Source organism: Hyaena hyaena, unplaced genomic scaffold (assembly GCF_003009895.1).
Source record: "Hyaena hyaena isolate Hyena2069 unplaced genomic scaffold, ASM300989v1 scaffold_19, whole genome shotgun sequence".
Classification (NCBI taxonomy): domain Eukaryota; kingdom Metazoa; phylum Chordata; class Mammalia; order Carnivora; family Hyaenidae; genus Hyaena; species Hyaena hyaena.
The window spans coordinates 823,200-848,570 of record NW_024080651.1 but is presented as its reverse complement, the minus strand read 5'-3'; the positions used below and the strand labels follow the sequence as shown (position 1 = coordinate 848,570).

Sequence of the window (25,371 nt, the reverse complement as noted above, 5' to 3'; positions counted from 1 at the left end):
GACGGAGGACCAAGGGGGAGAAGAAGGGCGGAAATGGTGGGGGAAAGGGAGAGAGGCAAACCATGAGAGACTCTTGAATGCTGACAAAAACTGAGGACTGATGGATGTGGGGGGGGAGGGGGGGATGGGCATGGAGGAGGGCACTTGTGGGGATGAGCACTGAGTGTTATGTGGAAACTAATTTGGCAATAAACTATTTGTAAAAAAAAAAAAAAAAAAAGAAAAGACACTCTCTGGAAAGTCTGGACCGCATGGGGGCAGGTGGATTAAAAGAAAGAGAAAGCTTGTTTGCAGAGCAAATGGTTGGCTAGGTGGCGTGGGGCTATAATAGGAGCCGCCCAGGCAGTGTCATGATGGCTGGGGCCAGGCAGGGGTGGGGTGGGGGGGTGGGCTGTGGAATGTGAGGCAGAGCAATCAGAGACAACGGAACGGAACTGGGGTGGGGGGGACCTGAACCGATGCAGTGGCCCCGAGGAAACATGCATCATCCCTGGAGCCTCCCACAGATAAACGAGTCCATTCCCAAGAGACGAGGAAGGAAACCAATGCTTACTGGCACTTGCTAAGTGCCAGCTCCCACCATGAGTGGGGGTCTGAGGGTGAGCATGGAGCCGGACCCGGAGCATCGGCCTCTCTCAGTGGGTCACTGGACTTCGTGCCTCAGTTTCCTCACCTGTAAAATGGGCAGAGCCCTCTCGCTATGCAGTCCTGCATAGCGAGTGAGTGAAATCATGGGAGTACTTAGCACCGCGTCTGGCACTGAGAAAACCCTAAGAGTAATGGCCGTTGTCACTCCTGTTTGTCCCTTTCATTCCCTTTAACAGCCTAAGAAATTTTTTTAAAATTTTTTGTTGAGAGAGAGCAAGATCACTCACAAGCAGGAGAGGGGCAGAGAGAGAGGGAGAGAGAGAATCCCAAGCAGGCTCCTCACGGTCAGCGCAGAGCCTGACACGGGGCTCGATCCCAGGAACTATGAGATCGTGACCTGAGCGGAAATCAAGGGTTGGACGCTTCACTGACTGAACCACCCATGTGCCCCAAAATGGGGTTTTTTAACCCCATTTTGGAGGCAAGGAGAATGACGGAGAGAATGTCAGGTTCCCACAGCCAGGATGAGGCGGAGGCTCGGCTCCCACCACCTCAGGGAGGAACTTCAGGCTTCCTGGCAGACCAGGGAGGGAGGGGGAAGGGTACCCACCCAGAGACACACTAGCCAGTAGGATCTCGAGGGGGAGGACCAGAACCTCTCCCCCCGAGCCCGACACCCCCACTGGGCAGGCTCCGGGCTGCTGCTGACAAGCCATCTAAATGCCGAGCTTTAAAAATGTCAATTTATTACACTTTAGGGAGCGGGAAGAAATACAGGGCCATCTCGGGCTGATTTTCCATTATGGATGACCCGGTGTAAGAATAACTCACCGCGCGTTATTTCCATATGGGGGCTATTTGAGTGACATTTTTATGAAGTCGGGTGGCAAGTTATGCTGGGGCTGAGATCAGACCTTTCGGGGGAGCGATGTAGCCCAAAGCCGCTTCGAAAATGCCTTCCCTTCCCGGACGCACCCCAGGAGGGGCCATCAGAGAGCAGAAGGGAGTCGGGCAGCCAGGACGCTCCTCGGGAAGGGTTATTGGGGTCCACTCTCCTGTCCCCGTAGCCAGCATGGCAGTGAGGATCCCAGGAGGCAGGGGACAGCTCACCCTTTTCGGCTCCACGTCACCATCCTTCCACATGGACCAGCCCTCTTGGGCGGTTCCTCGCCAGACCTTCAAGATGCAGGGCGGAGAGGGCTGGGGGGAAAAGTCCCTGACAATGTCCATCCCTCTTCACACCTGTGAAGGCTGAGCCCCCAGCAGGCTCTCAATGAGACAACTGATCTGATTCTCATACAAGTTCATGTTTTCCTCTCGCCTCCAAATCTAGCTTCTTGTAAAGCCGACACGACAATACCGAAGGTGTATGGACTAAAGCACCCAACGCCTTCCATTACCAGAAGCTTCTCTTCCACCTGCTCATGGTGTCATTCTATCATTCGCTCGTTCAGTCAGGCGTCCTTTCCCAGAATCTGGGAAAGTCAGGAAGGTGGGTGCCCACGGGACGGTGTCACTCTGCCCCAGCCCCTTGAGCTGGAAGTCTTCTCTAGCTACAGGTGGGAACATGCTTCCTGATCTTGAGCATGAACTAAGGGTGAGGTCCTGACTCTTCAGGGATTGTGGGAGAGCCCTGAAGTTTCTGGAAGCCTGGAGCTCTCCTGGGCAAGAGGAAAGGACAGATAAAGCACTGCATAAATCTGGAGAAGGAATGTCATGGACATTGGTGACGACGAACTCTTACTCTGTTCCAGGCACTGCTCTGAGCGCTTTCCACCAAAGGATGGGGCCGGCAGTGCACTCCCCCAGTATGGCCTCTCATCCACCACGAAGTGGGACATTCATCATTACCACAGCATTGCCGGGTGGTTAAAAGCATATTCAGTAGTTAGGCAGAATTGGGGTCCAATCCCCAATTTCTTTTTTTTTTAATGTTTTATTTTATTTCTAGGAGAAAGAGAGAGACAGTGTGAGCAGGGGAGGGCCAGAGAGAGAGGGAGTCACAGACTGAAACAGGCTCCAGGCTCTGAGCTGGCAGTCAGCACAGAGCCCGACGCGGGGCTCGAACCCACGAACCGCGAGATCATGACCTAAGCGAAAGTTGGACGCTTAACCGACTAAGCCACCCAGGCGCCCCTAATCCCCAATTTCTATATATAAGTCTATGACCTTGAGCGGATGACTTAGTCTCTCTAAGCTTTCATTTTCCCATTCACGAAATGCGGGAAATAATGGCTCATCTTCATTGGGTAGGATGGCTGAGTACAGTTGTATTCGTTGTGCACTGCACAAGCCTAGAGGTGGCCATGCACATGGATTAGGAAGATGAGCTCTTGCTCTGTGCCAGGCACTGCTCTGAGCACTTTTAATGTATTTACTCACTTGTCCTTCACAATGACACTCTGAAGTAGAGTCAGTAACTGAGGATAGAGAGGCCAAGGACTTACTCCAGATCTCACAGCCCTGGAGTGACTCCCACTCTGAGCCTTTACCCTGCATTCCTTCAGTAACAGTGGTGCCCACTACACGTTTACAGGGGAAATTTTGCAACGCGTGTGCACAGCTTGTACTCTCCCTTCCTTTCATAGTGGTACCCTATCTCCCCTGCAAAAAAAAAAAAAAAAAAAGCCCACCCCCCAAGTGTCCAAGTGGTTCTGATAGAGCTGACCCCGTCCCCTATCAAGCTCTGGGAAGGTCATGTGACTCAGCCTAGCCAAGCAGGACGCCGCTTCCTGTGGGCCAGAGTGCTAGGCTGTGGGATAATAGCATGGAAGACCTCAAGATTTCTGCTGGGACTGGAGAAACAAAACTTGTTCTTTGTGATGCAGGAAGTACGCTTGGCGTGTCTGGTGACCCTCCTCCCAGCAAGAAAGAAGAAGCTGCCTGAGAACATAAGGGGACATCAGAGGTGCTGAGGCAGGAAACACATTTCTCAGTGACGAGGCAGGGTTAGCCTCAGAACGTTTCAGATATTTTGGTCAATAATCTCCCGCTTGAGCTGCTTTGAGCTGGGTTGGCAGAAGCCAGATGCAAAATAAGTGAGCAAGTTAGGAGAGATAATACGTGCACAGTGTCTGTCACAGAGTCAACACTCAAGACCACTGGTAGCAGAGGCGCCAGGGTGACTCAGTCTGTTAAGTGTCTGACTCTTGATTTTGGCTCAGGTCACGATCTCATGGTTCGGGAGTTCAAGCCCCACATCAGGCTCTGTGCTGTTAGCTCAGAGCCTGCTTGGGATCTTCTCTCTCTCTCTCTCTGTCTCTCTCTCTCTCTGCCCCTCCCCTATTCTTTTTCTCTCTCCCTCTCTCAAAATAAATAAAATAAACATTAAAAAATAGTTTAAGGGGCACCTGGGTGGCTCAATTAGTTAAGCGTCCAGCTTCGGCTCAGGTCATGATCTCACGGTTCGTGGGTTCGAGCCCCGTGTAGGGCTCTGTGCTGACAGCCAGCTCAGGGCCTGGAGTCTGTTTCAGATTCTGTGTCTCCCTCTCTCTCTGACCCTCCCCTGCTCACGCTGTCTCTCTCCCTCTCTCTCTCTCTCAGAAATAAATAAAATATTTAAAAAATTATTTTAAAAAATGCCTTTGGTGACCCTGGTCTGCCAAAAATGTTGGATCAAACAAAGTAGTTTGAGCCAAAACCTTGTGATACAATAACACTCATTCATTGCTCACCTATTCTGTGTACAGATCCGTCCTCAAAGGGGAATAAATACTCCCTCTTCCTGAATGTTCAAGGGGAAAAAGATGAGGGAATGAAGCTTCTCCAACGCAGACTCGATTAGGCACCGTGGGGGCCCTCGCGGTTCACTACCCACAACTGCTCGGCGAGGCAGGGACCAGCCCACAAGTGGGGAAACGGCAACCCGGGCAGGGGAAGTGACCTGCCTGGGATCACATCCAAGTCAAGGGGACTCCACGCCCCAGCCCCTCCTGGGCTACCGCACAGCCCATGCTGCAACAAGCCTGTCTCTACTGCCGGGTTCATCTGCGACGTGCTCTCTGTGACGTTCTGCTCCTCCCCTCCATTCCCTGGGAGGGCGATTGAGATTCCCGTCACATATACATCAACTACAACCCGATGAATAGCATATTACTTGCCTATGCAAAGCCATCTGCCTGCTTTAAATACCTGGCGAAAATGTTTGCTTGGGACTTATTAAGCCGCTAGAGGAGTGGACCAGACATATGGAATGAGGCGGGGAGAGGGAAAAACACTGATATTTCGGCACAACGGTTAGAGCTAGGATTTCTGGGCCATGCGGTGGATTTAAGGATCCTGCATCACAAATGCCACGCGGGGAGCATTCTAAGAAACGGTGTCACCGGCGGGCTAATCTCAACACATCCCCGGCCTTGACATCCCATCCGGGCACTCGGAAGCATTAACCTTCAGTGGGAAGGGCTTTCCCCTGAAGGGATTTACCAGCACCTCAAACTATAGACAGCCCTGATAGCGAACAAATGTATTAAATGCAAACATATTAAAAATGTCAGGCCAGGTCCACCAACGGTCTATCCGGCTCAGAAGTTCGATGACAGTGGCCCCAAGGGGAGACTTCCCGAGACCATCTGGTGGTTACTCTCTGTGTCCTTGATCAAATGATGTGAGCATCTATTAAACATCCCGTCGTCTTGCTTACACTGTGTTGGAGGATCATTATTTATTGATGCACCGAAATGCTTTCTGAGTATTTCTGCTTTCCATCCTCCTCACAGTGAAAATAATCATTATTAGTAGTGCGCTAACCATAACGAGTCTCTGAGTGCTCACTGTGAACATGTTATTTGCAACATGTGACAACTCTGTGAAGTGGGGACTTTGATCACCATTGTATGGATGGAAGAAACTGAGGCTCAGAGAGGTCGGTTAACTTGTCAGGAGCACACAGCTTCTAAGTGGTGAAAGGGGCCGGGACCTGGACTGAATTTTAAACCCACAGCTTTTTCTTGTGAGCCCTGTGGCCTGGGCTTCCCACCTGCTGAGTAAAACAGACCTCCTTTCACTTGTTAGGAGTCTATTCCTTTGAGGGTTTAAGAGTCGTTCCTCCCCTACTGAGGTGAGCGTCTGCTCACGCATATAGTTGTTGAATCACTGGGTTGTACAAGCTGAGGCTAAGATAATACTACCTGCCAACTAGACTTCAGTAAAAATTAAAATGGAAAAAAAAAAAAGAGTCCCTGATTTTGCATTACGGGATCTAAGGACCGCTCAGGTGCTACACGGTGGAACAGACTTTACGAATTTCCTTCCTGACTTCACCTCTGGCTGCAGTGGCTTTCGGGTACACTGATGTTCTCCAAAAACAAGAAAACCTTGGAAAAGCAGGATAAAATACACATAAAAGGCCCTCCCTACCCCCTCCTATCATGCCCTCATTTTTATTATATTTTCAGCACCCCGCTGCTCCCCTAAATAGTGCAGCGTCTGAGTACCTCCCTGTCTTCCCACTAGATAATGGGCTCCTGGAGGCCACCGGGGGCTTGCTCCCCTCTGGGTCCTCACATGGTAGGGGATCCACGCAAGGTGCTGAGGGAGCTAAGGAAAGAGGTCAGCTCAGCGCATCAGTAACCTGTTCCGGTCTGGGGGGGCGGTGCGGCGGGGGGCGCCTGGGTCTGCAGCCTGAGTTGCCCACTGCCCGCCTGAGCACCCCCTCGGGAGGCCACCCGCTGCCTGGCTGCTTCCCGGGTCCCTCCCGAGCACAGGTCTCTGCCCCAGACACCGGCCGGTGTCCAGACAGCCAGCTCCATACAAAGGACAAGGGGCAGATTGTATGGGCAGGACTTTCCCCTGCAGGAGGAGATGACCCGCATGCAGAGTGACCACAGGCTTGCTCAGCAAACGTCCGGGGCTGGACCTGGAGTCCAGGCAAAGGCCCAGGTAGAGAGGGGTGAGCTTCCCACCATCCCGCCCCACCGCCCTCACTTAACCAGAGCATTCGGCTAACCAGAACGCCCTCTGCCTGACCAAGGCGTTTTAAATTTGTATTCTGAGACATTTAACATTGACCAGCTGGGTTACCTTGCAATTAAGAGCTTCTGTTCCTAAAACGGCACAGCTAAGCGAAGGCAGCAGTGTGCCCCAAAGTTTGTCTGCAAAACGAGAGAAAGTATGTGCAATAAACCTAACCAGCAAAGAGCTTACATCCAGCGTTGCTCACGAATCACTACAAAAAATGGCCAATAGTTTCAAAGGCGCACAGGCAGCTTGAAGAAGGCAGAAGTAGTCATCCAAATGGTCCGTCTGCTTCGACAAGGGGATCACCTCGTTACTCGTCAGGAAAATGCAAAAGAGACCACAGAACACCTCCTCCCTCAGAGTGGCTGCGGTGGGAATCGCTACCAGGAGCAGGTGCTGACCCCATGGGACCCTCATACTCTGCTGGCCAGAGTAAACGTGCCTGCGGACATTTGGGAGACTGTTCGGCCACATCGATAGGTCTACAGAGGCGCACGCACACGCACCTGCTTCCTGAATAAATTAACATGGGGAGAAACTTCCATGGTGGCTGTATCTTTAGTCACCAGAATCTGGATACAACCTACACGGGCATCAACAACGAAATGGCTAAACTATGAGAGTCTCAGAAACAGCAAGCAGAATGAATTAACTTAAAACATTTTTTAATGTTTATTTATTTTTAAATTGTTTAATGTTTGTTTATTTTTGAAAGAGAGACAGAGAGCACACAAGCAGGGGAGGGACAGAGAGAGAGAGACACAGAATCCAAAGCAGACTTCTGAGCTGTCAGCACAGAGCCTGATGTGGGACCCGAACTCACAAATAGTGAGATCATGACCTGAGCTGAAGTCGGACACTCAACCAACTGAGCCGCCCAGGTGCCCAATGTTTATTTATTTTTGAGACACAGAGAGACAGAGCACAAGCGGGGCAGGGGCAGAGAGAGAGGGAGACACAGAATCCGAAACAGGCTCCAGGCTCCGAGCTGTCAGCACAGAGCCTGATGCGGGGCTCAAACTCACAAACCACAAGATTGTGACCTGAGCCAGATGTTCAACCCATTGAGCCACCCAGGTGCCCCAATTATCTAACGTTAATGTAGCCATTTAAAAACATGAAAATCAGGGGCGCCTGGGTGGCTCAGTCAGTTAAGCATCCGACTTCAATTCAGGTCATGATCTCACAGTTTGTGAGTTTGAGCCCCACATTGGGGTCTGTGCTGATAGTGCATAGTCTGCTTGGGATTTTCCCTCTCTCCTCCACTTTCTCTGTCCCTTCTTCACTTGTGCTCTCTCTCTCTCTCAAAATAAATAAATAAACTTAAAAAAAACACATGAAAACCATTTTAAGCTCTCAAGCTGTGATAAAAAAAAAAAAAATCAAAAACCAAACCAAACAAACAAACAAAAAACGGGCAGTTGGATTTGAGCTAGATTCAGGCTATGGCCATAGTTCATTGACCCCTGGATTAGAAAACAGTATTTTATCAACGTGAAGCTTTCCAGTTTGATTGGAGCAAAGGGGCATCGTGTTTGTAACTCTTTTTCCAATAATTCAGAATGAGAAAGAATGACAAAGCAAATGTGGTAGAATGTTACAAACCGATGAATCTTTTTAAAGTTTAGTTATTTATTTATTTAGAGAGAAGGAGAGAGCAGGGGAGGGTCACAGAGAGAGGGGGAGAGAGAATCCCAAGTGGGCTCTGCACAGAGCCCAATGGGGGGCTCGTACTCAGAACCGTGAGATCGTGACGTGAGCGGAAGCCAAGACTTGGAGGCTTAACCGACTGAGCCCCCGGGGCGCCCCACAAATTGATGAATCTAAATGAAAGATAAGCAAGGATTCTCTTAACTATTCTTGCCACTTTAAGCTTGAAATTTTTTCAAAATACGTTATTTAAAAAAAATCCCAGTTCCCCCCAAACTCTGTGACTTTGGGCAAGTCTCCTATATGCCTGGCTCCCTCCTACCTGAAATGAGTGTAGAACGGGCTGCTCACGGCCCATCCGGTGAGTCCCCACTGAGCCACAGGGCACCCGCCGTCTGCAGACCCACCCCTACCCTGAGCCTCAAAGAGAGGAGGCCCTGCTCACATCGCGTTCGCCGCATTCAAGTGTGTTGAGGGGATCAAATTAAGTCATGGCATCCACGACTCTGACAGGAGATTATGTTAATATTGAATCAATTCACTCCAACATAATCTTGAAAAAGGGGTAAAAAAAGGGTTGTTGTTGTTTTTTTATCTCTTTGGATAAAATACCCAGGCCACCTGTCCTGTGGCTCCCGGCTGGGGAGAAGCATTCAGAAGGCGCTCACTCACACAGAAGACTCCCATCAGACTCTTCTTCCCGAGCCTGGTAATTATTTTCAATGTCTCCCGGAAGCGTGAGTGACACATGGTGACAAACGTCCTGCCTAAGGGCACTGGGGATGAATCAAGGGTTACCAGTCTCCCGCACTAGTAGGTGGGGGAGGGGGGACCTCATGGCTGGGGGTGCATCACAGGGAAGACACACCAGGCCCAAGGGGCCCACCTGGAGGGACAGAAACTGAGCCGGAACCCCCCGCTGGGCGGGGCTTCCCGCAGGGGCGTGAGGACCCAGCGGCGGCAGAGGGCTGACGGGAGATACATTCGTGGTCTGGGGTAGCAGCCGGTAAACTCCCTTGTGGTGATGTCTGTGAGTTCAAATCCCAGCCTCATTTCTTACTACGTTTGTGACTTTGGACCAGTCTCTCGGTGTGTTTCCTTAGTAGCCCAGTGCCCGCCCTAGAGGAGCTGCATGGTCAATGCGGGGCACAGGCAAGCAAAGGCGGTGACTTCGAGAGAATGATGTGTGCCACCCCACAGAGACAGTGAGAGCAGAGGGGTGGGCCCTCGCCCAGCCCATGGGGGTCAGAGACGGCTCCCAGAGATGTCCCAGCTCAGAAGAGAACCGGATGGGGGCACCTGGGTGGCTCAGTCGGTTGTGTGTCCGACTTCAGCTCAGGTCATGATCTCACGGTTTGTGGGTTCGAGCCCCACGTTGGGCTCTGTGCTAACAGCTCAGAGTCTGGAGCCTGCTTTGGATTATCTCTCTCTCTCAAAAACAAATAAACATTAAAAGAAGAAGAAGAAAAGAACCAGATGGTCAGCAGGCAAAGAGGTTTCAGAAGGAAGAAGCAAGAGTCTGGCCGAGGGCACAGCCTGGGCAAAGGCGGGAAGGGGGTGAGACACGTGTGAGCGACCCCAAGCCGTCCCTAAGCTGTTGGTCAGAAGGGTCAGGAGCACGGGAGCCGGATGCGGCATCCTCGAAGGTCATGTTGAGGAATCCGCACTGCATTCTGAAGGCCATGGAAGCTGTGGACGGATCTTGAACACAAAAAGCCAAGACTGCACGCAAATTTTAAAATTCTCTCTTCGAAGATCAGGCGGCAGAAAGATCGCTGGGACCAGGCCAGGGGCCAGCGGACGAGAACCCCAAATGAGAGATACAGGTGGGGGTGATAAGCGGTGGGGAATGAAGGGGGAAGGGCTGAAGCATCAGTTGGGGGCTTGCCTGTGACTTGGTGACAGCTTTATTCTCAACAGGGAGAGGTGAACCCAGTCCCCTGCATGACTTAAGTAGAGGAAAGAACATGGGGGTGGGGGAAAGTCTCCAGTTAGCAAAAAGCAAATACCATATTTCCTTTGGGGGAAGAGACGAAGGTCTAAGGCATGAATCAAATAGGAAAAAAAAAAGCAGCCAGTGTCCTGGAGAAAACATCCTTTGCCGGTGTCTTGTGGGAGCCAGGTGTCAGCATCTGCTGCTCACAGATGTTATTTACGCGCGGCGATTATCTCAATTATATATCTTGGTTCTTGGGATTGCTTCTGTCTCCAGATTAGTTTGTTTCCAGTGGAAACATTCCACGGGAATTAATTAGTAATTGCTCCTAAAGAACAGGTGTCATTAGATCATCCCCACGCTTCACCCTGCCTGCCCTGTTCTGCCAGGCCTTGTAAAAATTGTTTGCCGAGAAACCAAAGTCTTCCAGCAGCCAATACCTGTGGAACAAGGGAGCCCCTGGGGAGCTCGACATTTTAAAAATCAATATCTGGGCGCGCCTGGGTGGCTCAGTCAGTTAAGTGTCTGACTTTGGCTCAGGTCATGATCTCGTGGTTCATGGGTTCGAGCCCCGCATCGAGCTCTGTGCTGACAGCTCAGAGCCTGGAGCCTGTTTCAGGGTCTGTGTCTCTCTCTCTCTCTGACCCTCCCCTGCTCATGCTGTCTCTCTCTCGCTCAGAAATAAATAAAACATTAAAAATTTTTTTTAAAAAAATCAATGTCTGTAAGTTTTTATCTGAGAGAATTCTTTCAAATGCACGGTCATAGTGTTCTTTCTACCAGTCCCATCACTGGGAATATCATGCCCCATTTTATTTTAAAAAAATTTTTTTTATGTTTATTTATTTTTGAGAGACAGAATGTGAGCAGGGGAGGGAGAGAGAGAGAGGGAGAGACAGAATCCGAAAACAGACCCCAGGCTCCAAGCTGTCAGCACAGAGCCTGACGCGGGGCTCGAACTCATAAACCATGAGATTGTGACCTGAGCTGAAGTCGGATGCTTAACCTACTGAGCCACCCAGGCGCCCCTCATGCCCCTTTTTAGATGAGAAAAGGAGGCCAAAAGGCAGGATGACTTGCCCAAAAGCAGACAGTGAATTAGGTAGCAGAGGGAGGATTTGAACCCAAAAAGTTCTACCTTGCCTCTAGGAGTCCTCCATGTTTTACCACGAGGTTCTTAAACCGAAGGTATTATCAGAGATAGACCCAAGGCTCCCAGTGGAAGGAAACTGGGTGAAAAGAGCCAATAATCTCTCAGGGTTCCAGATGCTCGGGCAATGGGCCGAGGGGATGCCTATCCATAGGGCAGAATCCAGAGATTCTGGAAGATGCTCTAAGGGCACTCTCCCATACTGCTGGTTGAGCCTGGCACGCCGCCCAGCAGAGCTTCAGCCAGGTCCTGGGATCCCACCATTTTTAACAAGCATTTCTGACCATGCCCATCTCTGCTCTATAACGCCCTATGGCTCCCCATCACCTTTGGAATAAAACCCAAACTCCTTAGCCAGGCTCACTAAACCATTCCTGAGCCAGCTCTAGTCCCACCTACCAATATCACCCTCTTTGCTCTTACCGCCCCCCCAACCCCGCACACCTGATACTCCATGTATCAGCAAAACCATGCAGAGAAGAATGTGCTCCCTGTCTCCACACGCCTCCCTCCCTTTATCCTGTGCCGCTTCCTCCCCCCAAAAGCAATTCATCTCTATCTTTAAAGAGAGATCTGAAGCCACCAGCTCCTCTCCCACAGCTATATTAAGGGCATCCTCTTTGGCTCCCCGCCCAGTAAAGAGCTTATCACTCTGCTTAGCAAGAATCCGGTCCTCAGTCTGCCTCTCGCAGCCTGCAAAACCCCTCGAGGGAGGAGAGCATAGGGTCTCCTCCTTATCCCTGCAGCCGGGCCTCCAACTGGCCCCAGGGTCACACAGGATCAATATTTGCTGAATGCATGCAGTTCTTTAATGGGTGCATTCAAGCAATCCCCTCGTCTGTGCCCTGAGAGAGTAGACCTGTCCCCGGGCTCTCTGGCGCCACTGTCACTGACCTAGAAGGGCAGCAGGGCGTGGTCATGTTTCTGAAGAACCTCTCTACTTTGACCGCATCAGCCCCCCTGCAAGCACTGGGCCATCAAGCGACGAGAATGCTCCACTTTGGGAAAAAGTCCCTGGGAGGTCATGTCACGTCGCACGTTGAAGGTCCTGAGATTAGCAACCGCCAGATCCAGTGCTCTTGACTCAAATTTCATTAATGTTGAAAGAGCCGCATGACGATCTGTCACACTAATGCCCCCTCGCTGTCAGTTTCCTCGTCTACAAAATGGATGTGTCACCACGCAACTTGAAAGGGTGTTTTGAGAGATAAGGCAGACCCGCAATTCCCAAATGCCGGTCCTATAAAAATGCCAATACTGGGTGCCAACCCAGACTTAGTGAAGAAAGACAAAGAGAGGACTAGCTGGGGGCGGGATCCAGAATCCGTGATTTTTTAAACGGTGCTTAAGTTATCCGACATGCAGCTAAGTTTGGGGATCCCGAGACACCATGGAAAAGCTGGTACATAGTAGGTGCTCAATGTTAACAGGACCCATACGATACCAACCAAGTTGCACGGGCACAGATCTGCTGGCATTCACAGCTTTCAGACACATATTGCTGTGTGGCCTTGGGAAAGTTACTCAACCTCTCTGAGATGGTATCTTTATTAGTTAAACAGATCAATAATAGAAATACCCACCTCTGTGGTTGTAGTGAGGATTATCTAAATGCTGCACTTATTGCTGCCACCAGAAAGTTTACAAGTCCCATAACTTTCTTTTTTTTTTTTTTTAATGTTTTTATTATTGAGAGACAGAGAGAGACAGAGCACGAGCATGGGAGGGGCAGAGAGAGGGGGAGACACAGAATCTAAAGGAGGCTCCAGGCTCTGAGCTGTCAGCACGGAGCCCAATGCAGGGCTCAAACCCACAAACTATGAGATCATGACCTTTGCTGAAGTCGGACGCTTAACCGACTGAGCCACCCAGGCGCTCCATGTCCCATAACTTTCAAAGCAGCCCCAAGTTTGTCCCTTCTAGCCAGCTCTGGGTTAAGAGGTGTCTTAACCCAGATGACCATCTTTTCCGGCCTGGAAGGGTACGCAAAACTCCTAACGGCCTCTCCATCGTTTCCACAGGAAAGGATGCTATTCACACAAAAGAGCAATCCCCTCAACCATGAGTCAGATTATGTCACTCTCTGCTCGAAACCTCCCAATGGCTTCGCACGAGCCTTCAAATAAAACCCAAACCTTCCAGGTCCTGCAGGATCAGATCCCTGTCTGCTTCTCCTTCTCCCAGGGTAGTTTAGCTAACCGCTCAAGCTCAACCCGACTCCTTGTAATTCCCTATTCCAGAACCCTGTTTATTGCCTTTATTACCCATATTAAGGTGTGAGAGGTTTCTACGTATATCTATCATTGTTTGCTTGCCTTCTTTTCTATCAGATGTAAGTTTCACGGGGTGGGGTGGTATCCGTCTTACTAACCATTATATACCTAGATGGAGCATATCACCTGACGCACAGTAGGTGCTGCATAAATCATGAATGAATGAATGAATGAATGAATGAATGAAGTTGTTCAGTGCCATACCCAGCACTTACAGCACAGTCAGTCACAAAGTTAGCTCCCTCTCTCTTCCCCCTCCTTTCTGCTCTCTCTACCTCGGCCCCCGGAGCCTTCAGGTAAAGGACAAATACCCTTCCTCAGAGAGGAAACACAGCGACATCCAATGTCATCACTGCTTTATTTGATTAGCTCTGACTCCGGCATCCGGGACACGTGTGCTGGGAGCCAAAGCAACCGTACCCTGACCTCTGGTCCACGCGAAACCATCCTTCTAACGATTTCCATGACAACAGCAAGAGAAAGCCAAGGCTGTGAATTCCCTTTGATAGGAGCCGGATGCAGGGATGGGGAAGAAGGACTTTCAGAAGAATGAAGCTCTTTGATTCGGCTTGAGGCGCCTTCATTAAACACCACTATTTTTTAAGAACACACATTTTAACCCTGCAGAGGAAGGCTGCTCACGAATACTTGAAAAAGGAAGGAAAAGGAGGAACAAAACCATCAGGCTTCCTTTTCAAGAACAATCACCTGTGGGGAGGGGGACGCTTGGAGGCTGTGGCATCAGGAATATTTTGGTGGGAGGCAGGAAGGAGCACCTGGACCCCTGCCTAGGGGGCTGCATGAGCCCAAGATGCCTGGGTCCCGACCAAGTGCTCAGATACCTCTGCCCCCTTGAGGCAAGTCAAAAGGCCCAGGGTCTTCCGCCCACGTGGACAGCCAAACAGAAAGGCCAAGGAACCCCGGGGTTGGACAGTTCGGATCACGAGCCCTGGATATGAATCCCAGCTCTGCCACTTAGCTGCCGTGCACCTCACTTCCCATCTCTGGACAGGATTTCCCCATCTGTAAAAGGGGCACCGTATCACTTCCCTTCCCCCGAGAGTAAGAAGGGGATGAGGACTGAGTATGGGGATGCATTTAAGCCCAGGGGATTCTCGCTTTCTGACACGGCCATGAAGAGAATAGAGTGACCATCTGTCTTGTTTTTTTCCGGCGCTTGCCCAGGACATGGGACGTCCAGCCTTCAAACTCGGACAGTGCAGGACTAGCCGGGACGGCTGGTCACCCTAAAGGAGCATGGCTGCTAAACGAAGGAACAGCTAAAAAAATCATGGAATTGTTAAGAGAAAAGGGCCCTTTGGTGTCCAGAGGGCACCTGCACTGCACTCTGGGGTGGTCTGTCCCCAAACTTACCAGCCTGGTCCAATCGTGACAAAACCACCACATAAAGCCAGATTGGGCGGGACACTCTACAGGATACCTGGCCAGTCCTCCTCAAAACTGTCCAAGTCAGGAAAAGCAAGGCAAGACTGGGAACCCGGCCCGGCCCAGAGGACACCGGGCAGGCTGGACGACCCAACACGGTGTCGTGCCCTGGGCAGGATTGTGGAACGGGAACTAATGGAATCCAAGAATTAATGGGGAAACCCATGAAATCAGATTCACGTCTGGAATTTCGTTTGAAAGACAAGGTTTTCTCCCTTAGGTAATAGATCTCTATCTGAAACCTTTCACTTGACAGGCGAAAAACGGACACCAGAGATAGGAGGCGGAGAAAGTTCTGGATCCGGTTTCTAAGACCTGGAGCTAGACTCTGCAGCCTCCCGCTGCCTTCCTGGGGACCTGCTGACCTTCATGAGCATCTCCAGGAGGAAGAGAGAAGAGCAGTGGTCTTGGGGTCGGGGAATGTGGGTTCAAGGCCCGGCTCTGCCTTTGACTGGCTGTGCGACCTCAGGCAAATCCCTCACCCTCTCTGTTCCCGAGTTTCCTCACTTGTCAAATGAGGTGGATGACACCATTGAATTCAACAGGCAGGCATTTAGTCAGTGTTTATTATGTGCGATGGACGGGATAGGTGTCATCCGACATGATTAAAGCATAGTCTTGCCCTCAGGAAGTATATCGTTTTGCCTGTGAGTCCAGAAAGTACAGATCACCCATCTAAGTCCCTGGGGATATTCTGTGGAGACAGAGAAGCCCGCAGCCAAGTGGCAGGACTGAGGCTACGTGACAGAAGGCCAGAGAAGGAAGAAGAAGGGAGGGCAATGCTCTGGGAAGGTGAGGTGGTGAGGGCAGCAGGAAATGCCTTCCATCTCTCCACGCCTGGCTTCAGCACATGTGGTTTATTAGCAGGACAGTGTGGGGCTTAGAAGTAACCCCGAATGCACGGGCACCACACCCCCAGTGGGGCTCTGAGTGCCCCTGCGTTGTTTCCAGCTCACCCCCCATGCGGTCAGGTAGCACCCTGTGTCCCTGCTGTGATATTCCACTGTGGGACCTCTCTCCCCAAGTCCCGCATCCCCTCTGCGGGATCTGATCTCCTCACCCCCTCAACCCCTTGCTTCCCTGGGCTGCGCCCGCTGCATCTCCCCCAGTCCTTGGCTCCTGCGTGGTCTCACCTCCCATCTGCGTCCAGTCCTCCCCTGAGGCAGCCGGGGAAGGTGCAGCCCTGAGTTCGAATCCCGGCTCTGACACTTTCTAGCTGCCTGCCTTCGGGTGGGTCTCCTCCCCTCCTTGCCTCCCAGTCTCCTCCCTTTGGAAAATGGAGCTGAGAACCCTGGAGACCTCGGTGGAGAACTCGACCCACCAGCCTAGATACAGCAAGTGCTACATGGTGGGCGCTCCAGAAGATGACAGCCAGAGATCAACATCATTACAATTCTAATTGGCAAATGGCTGCTGCTGGTGGTGGTTCAGGCTTTGCTCTGTCAGCACCATTACCCGTTGTTTCATACCCAGCCTGGGCGGCCACCACACGACACGCGCAGGCGCGCTGCCCTAAGCCATTCTGCTGTAGTCCCCCTATCTGACCACGCCCTCGGGATGCCTTCTGCCTCAGCCCTGAAGAAGGGAACTGGACTCCCTGGTTGTTTACAATCCCCTCGTTCTCATTTATAAGCCCCCTGCATGTGACCCGCTCAGCCCCGCGGTGTCCCACTCTTCCTGCAGGTCAGATGGCAGCGCTGTGGCCGCAGCCATCCCCATCCCCTGGCGGGCTGCAGCATCCTCCCCAGCCTAGTCCCGAGGGGACCCACGACACCCACCTGGCTGTGCACCTTCTCCAGCTCCTCCTTGCTGACCGACGTCTTGCTATCCTCCATGCTCCCCAGAAGGAGCTGCACGTCTGACAATAGCGCATGAGTCCTTTTGAGGTCCCTCCGGAGACGCTTCTCCACGTCAAAGTCCCGATGGCCGATCTGGAAGCCAAGGGAAGGCTCTCGTGAGCTGAGATAGCAGAGCAGTGGCCAGGGTCCAAGTTCTCCGGAACCAGGCTTCCCTGGGTTTAAATCTTGCCCCCGCCTCTCACACTGTGGGACCTTGGACAAAATGCTTCTCCCCGAGCCTCAGTTTCCACACTCGCAAAATGGGAATGGCATCAACCACAGGGGGCTGTCACGGGAATCAGAAAGGTGTTTAGCCGGAGGCCTAGTAAGCTGTGCCCATAGCTGCCATCACAGCCTGTAAGGCTCCAAAGTCACCGTGTCTCGACCTTGGCACCAAAGCCATCAATATGGCCTCTCCCCACCTTGTAAGAGCCTGCAGGTCAGGTGAGGCCCTCTGGTGACAGAAGTGAGGACAGCAGTTACCCTACAGGGTCAGGGGCTAGATAGGGCAGAAGAAATCGGGAGCATCTGTTAATGCTACTCCTGTGGGTGGTACTTCTCGGGGTTTATGACAATTCATTGAGCTGAAAGGGAGGGGTCCGGTGTGCTCCTCTGCATGCATGTTACACTTCCGTAAATAGTATTGAAAATAGCTGTGCTGCTTTTGGAGATCTAAGTCAAGGCTTGCTGTCCCTTGAGCTGGTCTCCTTTCCAGGTTAAGGCGTTAGTTCATTTTCTGCAAAAAGATGTTACCCAACAAGTGGGCACATTCCATCCCCCGAATCCCTGAATTTGTAGGCCTTCTGAGCAGGCAGTTGTCCAGGGGCCCCTACAGAAGCCACGTTTCTGGACTTGGCACCAGGAGGGTGACAACTCTCAGTGGCCACCAGAGGGAGGGGCGGGATCCCCAGAGGCCCGACAAGAGACACCGACAGCCCACAGTCTCACCTAGAAACGGCGCCGACTGGAAAAACACTAGTGAGCATCTCTGAAAGTCTGGAAGAAGCTAACAGCCCCTTGGGGCGCCTGGGTGGCTCCAGCAGTTAAACATCCGACTCTTGGTTTTGGCTCCCGGTTCATGAGTTCAAGTCCCATGCTGAGCTCTTACTGCCTGTGCAGAGCCTGCATGGGATTCTCTCTTTCTCCCTCTCTCTCTCTGCCCCTCCCCTGCTAGTGCTCTCTCTCTCTCTCTCTCTCTCAAAATAAATAATTGAAAAAAAAAAAAAAAAGAAAGAAAGAAACTAACAGCTCCCTTCTAGGACTCTCCAGAGACTAGCAGAAAGAATACAGCACCATTTACCAGATGAGCTTTCAACAAAATGGGGTGTAAGTATGTTTCAACAGTGGGACCCAATTTCCACACACCTGGATACCTGTGCCTCTCAACAACCATTTCCTGGGATGCTCAGAATGCCCCAGAATATTCTAGAAAGAAGGTAGGGTTTAGAATGGGGCGGCCCAGGTTTTCACCCCTGGCTTGCCATTTGCTAGCATTGGGAAGCATGGTGGAATCCTGCCACCTCTCTGCACCCGAATCTCCTTGTCGACAAAAATAAGGTGAAAAAAACCTCTACCCTCCCTGTTGAGATAAGACAAAGACCAGGCATGATAATGGATCAGAAAGCACTTTGTATGCTGTCAAGGGCTTCACAAATATAAAGAATTATGAGTATTGTCTGATGACCTAGAATGCACTCCTCTAGATTGTGCGTTCCTATTTCTTGGCGACCGGCTTTGGATTCTTTGAAGAATGAGTTGGTTCTTCGAATATAGCCTCTTTGTTCTCAGATGTATTGCTTTGTTAAGTTTTAAATGCTGTTCGTATATATATATGAATGTATACGTTATATAACCTCACCTGCTGAGCTGAGATCAGGACTGGGCATTGTGCCAGGCCCTCTGTCACATGTTACTGCATCTAACTTCTGTGACAATCTCTTAAAAATAGACATTATTACTATTGCCTTTAGAGAAGCAGTAATAGCTTACATTTATAGAGAGATTTCTAAGTGTCAGACCCTGTTCGAAACCCTTTAGGAAAATTAACGCGTTTGGTCCTCATGAAGAATCTACGAGGGATGCAGTATTCTGAGGCCCATTTTACAGGTGATGAAGCTGATGCCCACAGAGGGGGGCAGTAACCAGCCCATGACCACACAGCTAGGAAGTGGAAGAGTTTGGATAGGAATGCAGCTGTCCTGGCCAGAAAGAGGTAATTTTAGTGAAATGTATGGTCAAAGAGGTATGTTCTGCTTTTTAATTTAAGGGAAAGCGGGGTAGAGGCATGGAGGAGTGTCACCCAGCTCAGGCTGGGATGGGATCCGGAAGGGTCTTAGGTAAGTGAGAGCCAGGTGAGGTGTGGGAAGGGTGTTCCAAGAAGAAGCCATGGCGTGAGCAATGACAGAAGGCTGGGAACGTCTTGTAGATCTGGTTCTGAGTGATCGGCATGAGGGCGTAGAACACGGAGGTGGGGCAGGTGGCCTGGGGCCGGCTCATGTCTTGTGAGCTGCGTGGGACTCCTAAGTAGGTACCGCCACAGGAAAGTGGAGGTACGGCTGATAAAATTGACATGGAGAGAGTAGGTGCTCTCTCTACACAAGGTTGCGGAGTGGCTGTGCATGAACCTGGGCGGCACACTATTAGAATGCAAGTCTCTAACCACTGCACGGCAGAGCCTGGGGGAACCTGAATCCGGAATCACTCATTCGAGCCCCGGTTCATTACCGTGATTCCATTCAAGAGGCCTACTGGCATCTGTCTTATTTTTATACCTGTTCTTGCTCTTTACCCATCCCCCATGTAAAGAGCATTCCTTCGCCTCCGGGGCAGGTTGGCATCATGGTCACTCCCTAAATGATGGGACTGACCATGGCTCAGATTCTAGCAGCGTACTGCCAGGAAGACCCTGAAAATACAACCACCCCATCTCCTTTGTAGAGGGGCCTTTGCAAAGAAAACACACAGCAAAATCTCGGACCAAGTCACCCTCCTCTTCATAATGAGTCGCCACAAGAGAGGAGGGGAAAAAAGAAAGAGAAAGGAAGCTCATTAGGTTAATGGGAAATAAATGTCATTCTGCAAGTTTGCATTCTGTAGTACAAAGATTCAAATTTGGATAAAGCTGGTGAATAATTAACCAATAAATCTAAATGATGTTTAGTGTTGTTGTGGGGAACTACATTCAAACCTCAACTGTTTCAGCATTTATCATGAAGCCAAATTGTCCGGAGCAGTTGTCAAATGTCTGTTGTCGGGGCACCTGAGTGGCTCAGTGGGTTAAGCATTTGACTTTGGCTCAGGTCATGGTCTCACGGTTGGTGAGTTGGAGGCCGCATCAGGCTCTCTGCTGTCAGCCCAGAGCCCACTTCAGATCCTCTCTCTCTCTCCAGCCCTCCCCTGCTCACTCTCTTTCTCTCTCTCAAAAATAAATAAACATCTAAAAAGAACGTCTGTTTCCAAAGACCCCTCTGAGCCCTTTAAAAACATAATCTGGAAATGCCATTAGGGATAATCAAGTCACTTTACAGATGGGGAAATTGAGGCTAGGAGAGAGAATGGATAACATTCTTTAAAAAATCAACACAGTCAACAAAAGTATGATTCTAACTAACTGGATCTTAATCTTTTTTTTTTTTGGACCTTAATCATTTAAAAAAATTTGTAATGTTTATATATTTTTGAGAGACAGAGAGAGAGCATGAATGGGGGAGGGGCAGAGAGGGAGTAAGACACAGAATCCGAAGCAGGCTCTGGTCTCTGAGTTGTCAGCACAGAGCCCAATGCAGGGTTCGAAGTCACGAGCTGTCAGATCATGACCTGAGCTGAAGTCAGACACTTAACCCACTGAGCCACACAGGTGCCCCAGGAACTTAATCATTTTTTAGCAGCATAGTGCTAGGTTTTAAAAATACGGGACTTTCAAACAATATAGACCCCATTTCAAACCCACTTGGGCCACTAACAAGCTATATGATCTTGGGAAATTTCTTTTAGCTTTTAAGCTTCACTTTTATCATTTATGAAGGAACTAATAATACCTATCCTACAGCATTGTTGTAAAAATCAAATACAGTACGTTAGAAAAAATATAATTAAATAGTTATCTACCACAAGAATAGAAACATGGTTTGTAGTTTAGAACAAGCATAGAACAAAAGGGATTATAGAAAACATTATCAAAGTATCCAAAAGCAGGAAACGAAAAAAAGAAGAAACAAAGAGGGGAACCTGAGTGGCTCAGTCGGTTATGCATCCAACTTTAGCTCAGGTCACGATCTCATGGTTCAGGACATCAAGCCCCATGTTGGGCTCTGTGCTAACAGCTCAGAGCCTGGAGCCTGAAGCCTGCTTAATATTCTGTGTCCCTCTCTCTCTTTGCCTCTCCCCAGCTCACACACTTACTCTCTCTCAAAATTAAACAAACATTGGGGCACCTGGGTGGCTCAGTTGGTTGCGTGTCCGACTTCAGCTCAGGTCATGATCTTACAGTCTGTGAGTTCGAGCCCCGCATCAGGCTCTTGCTGATGGCTCGGAGCCTGGTGTCTGCTTTGGATTCTGTGTCTCCCTTTCTCTCCACCCTTCCCCTGCTCATGCTGTATCCCTGACTCTCTCTCTCATAAATAAACATTAAAAAAAACCTAGGAATAAGCCTAACCAAAGATATAGGAGATCTGTATGATGAAAACTATAGAAAACTTATGAAGGAAATTGAAGAAGACACAAAGAAATGGAAAAACATTCCATGCTCATGGGTTGGAAGAATAAATATTGTTAAAATGTCATTACTACCCAAAGCAATCTACACATTCAATGCTATCCTAATCAAAATTGCACCAGCATTCTTCTCAAATCTAGAACAAACTATCCTAAAATTTATATGGAACCACAAAAGACCCTGAATAGCCAAAATTATATTGAAGAAGAAAACCAAAATGGGAGGCATCACCATCCCAGACTTTAGCCTCTACTACGAAGCTGTCATCATCAAGAGAGTATCTTATTGGCACAAAAACAGACACAGACCAATGGAATAGAATAGAGAACTCAGAATTGGACCCACAAATGTATGGCCAACTAACCTTTGACAAAGCAGGAAAGAGTGTCCAATGGAAAAAAGACAATCTCTTTAACAGATGGTGCTGGGAGAACTCGACAGCATCATGCAGAAGAATGAAACTAGATCATTTTCTCACACCATACACAGAAATACACTCAAAATGGATAAAGGACCTGAATGTGAGACAGGAAACCATCAAAACCCCAGAGGAGAAAGCAGGAAACAACCTCCTTGACCTCCACCACAGCAATTTCTTACTTGACATGTCCCCAAAGGCAAAGGAATCAAGAGCAGAAATGAACTATTGGGACCTCATCAAGATTAAAAGCTTCTTCACAGCCAAGGAAATCATCCATAAAACTAATAGGCAACTGACGGAATGGGAAAAGATAGTTGCAAATGACATATCAGATAAAGGGCTAGTATCCAAAATCTATAAGGAACTCACCAAACTCCACACCCGAGAAACAAACAACCCAGCGAAGAAATGGGCAGAAGATATGAACAGACACTTCTCCAAAGAGGACATCCAGATGGCCAACAGACACATGAAACGATGCTCAGTATCCCTCATCATCAGGGAAATGCAGATCAAAACCACACTGAGATACTACCTCACACCAGTCAGAGTGGCTAAAATGAACAAATCAGGAGACTCTGGATGCTGGTGAGGATGTGGAGAAACGGGCACCCTCCTACACTGCTGGTGGGAATGTAAACTGGGGCAGCCCCTCTGGAAAACAGTATGGAGGTTCCTCAAAAAATTAACAATAGAACTCCCCTATGACCCAGCAATAGCACTGCTAGGAATTTACCCAAGGGATACAGGAGTGCTGATGCATAGGAGCACATGTACCCCAATGTTCATAGCAGCACTCTCAACAATAGCCAAAACATGGAAAGAGCCTAAGTGTCCATAAACTGATGAATAGATCAAGAAGATGTGGTTTATCTATAAGATGGAATACTACATGGCAATGAGAAAGAAGGAAATCTGGCCATGTGTAGCAACATGGATGGAACTTGAGGGTGTTATGCTGAGTGAAATAAGTCAGGCAGAGAAGGACAGATACCATATGTTTGCACATATAGGTGGATTAGGAGGAACTTAACGGAGGACCGTGGGGCAGAAGAAGGGGAAAAATAGTTGGTGAGAGGGAAGGAGGCAAACCATGAGAGACTCTTGAATGAAGAGAACAAACTGAGGGCTGATGGGGTTGGGGGAGAGGGGAGGGGAGTGATGGGCATGGAGGAGGGCACTTGTTAGGGTGAACACTCGGTGTAAAACCAACAAATATTAAACACAAAATAAGAGAATAGAAATAACTTCATTTATATTAGTTATTCCAATAGATCTAAATGAATTAGATTCTTGTATAAAAACTTCAAGACTAAAAACAGTGAATTAAACAAAATACATTTACATACACACACATTTGGAAAGGTTGAACCTGAAGGGATAAAAAAAATGTCTTGCAGACAAACTAACTAAAAGAAATCAAGCAAAATAGAATAAGGTGACACAAAGAGGGGCCATTTAATAATCAAAACAATCTGCTAAGGAAAGAAAACAATAATAAGCTTAGATGCACCTAAAAATGTAATTTCAAGATATATGCATACCCTGGCGAAACTCTGGCCCACGTGCCCAGCGACACAGATATAAGCCTAAGCTCTGCGGTTTTGTGTCCCTGAATGAAGATAACTACATATCCACCAGCAGAAGAATGGAATTAAAAGTAAAAAGAATATTGTGTAGCAGTTCAGATGAATGAATTAGAGCTACGTGGATTATCATGAACTGACCTCATAAACATGGTACGGAAGGGAACAAAGTAAAATGCAAAGTCATATATACTGTATGCATGTGGTTACGTTTTTAAAAAATCTTTAATGTCTATTTGTTTTTGAGGGTGAGGGGCAGAGAGAGAGGGAGACACAGAATCGGAAGCAGGCTCCAGGGTCTGAGCTGTCAGCACAGAGCCTGACGCGGAACTCGAATCCACAAACTGCGAGATCATGACCTGAGCCGAAGTCGGATGCTTAATGTACTGGGCCACCCAGGTGCCCCCGTGGTTAAGATTAAGTACACATGCAGTGGAATCCACGTTGCCTTCCTCTGGGAGGAAAGGAAGAAGGAAGAAGGGATGGAAACCAAGGGGCCACCTTGGTTTTTGCAGTATGTTTCCTTTCCTTAAAAAATATCTGAATGTAATACAGCAAAGCTTTAATTTATGTGAGCCGTGGGTGCTTGGTGCATAAGCATGAATTCCATTATTCATTCTACTTTTTCCGTGTGTTTGGCAAGTGTCTTAATAAAACATTAAAGATTACCAAATGTGATCATTTATTTAGAGGCCCCAGCTTGGTGACTAACACAAAATTAGCATTTTATTCATCTCAAAGCACCTTCCCTTTGCACAGAAGATGTTTCATTTCAGCAATATCTATAAAAGTCTTTCCTTCCTAGTTTACCTACTTTGTTAGCTCCCCCGGACCCTGGTGAATAGAACGCCACCTTCTCCCAGTGATCTCCCCGCTCTCGTTCTAGAATCAAGTATCAGGCTGGGCTCTCTTGCACGAGTGCTAATGAAAGAGTAACCCCAATGGCTCTGCACTCAATGGCCCCAGTTTGAGTGGCTGAGAAGGATGATGTCGAAGCTTTCCCGTTGCCTCCTTCCGCTCCTGACCTCGATGCTCAATGCTGTAGTGACTCTGCACTAGGATTCACTCATTTAATCAATTTTTAAAAAATCCAGAATGAGCACCTATTTGTCTAAGGCCTGGCTGTCCTAGCTGGCCATTTGAAGAGGGGCCCACATTCCTTCATGAGCAGAAGGGGTAACTCTGGTGATTGACAGTGAGGGCCCTGCTAATTAAAAGGCAATGAAGGCACATTGAGCACATCCATTAAAATACACTCCCGTGATGCTTTCAGAGGCATCATAGAAGCCACGGGCGTCCCCCCAATGCTGACATTCCACGCTGCGGTACTACAGGCAGGGAAAGGAATTTGGGGGAGACGGAGCTGTGATTCCTCCCAGCTGGGAAACCAGGGGCTGGGGCCGGGCCCTGCGGGCTGCTTTCTTTACAGCTGTGGTTTTCTGACTCTGTGCTCAAGGGGCCTTTGGTGAGGTCTGTAGACATTTCTGGTTGTCACCAGGCAAGGGGAAAGGTGGGCTGCTGGTGCGCAGCAGGCAGAGGCCAGGTACGCTGCGGAACATAGTACGAAGCGCGAGACGGCCTCCCTATGACAAAGGATGGTGTGGCTTGAAGTGTCCACAGGGCTGCAGTTGAGAACCTTCGTGTCCAGATGTGGCAACGTCCCCCGGGGCTCCACCTTCCAGAAGCTCAGGGCCGTGAATTAGCTCACCCCGAGCCAGGCGGACGGAAGTGGCCCGGCGAGGGCTTAAAGCCATATTTGCCTGACTCTGAGTCTGCTGCCTCTGGCAACGGGCTTGTGCTCACAAGGCCAG

At 49.5% G+C, this 25,371-nt stretch overlaps 1 protein-coding gene across 1 annotated transcript in view; it reads right to left on the bottom strand.

Moving 5' to 3' along the window:
- MYO18B (myosin XVIIIB) overlaps nt 1-25,371 on the bottom strand; it is a 244,133-nt gene that overhangs the window by 80,160 nt on the left and 138,602 nt on the right. Inside the window, exon 33 of the mRNA XM_039225943.1 lies at nt 16,780-16,932. Coding sequence (XP_039081874.1) covers nt 16,780-16,932 — 153 coding nt within the window. The remainder of the gene's footprint in view (nt 1-16,779; nt 16,933-25,371) is intronic.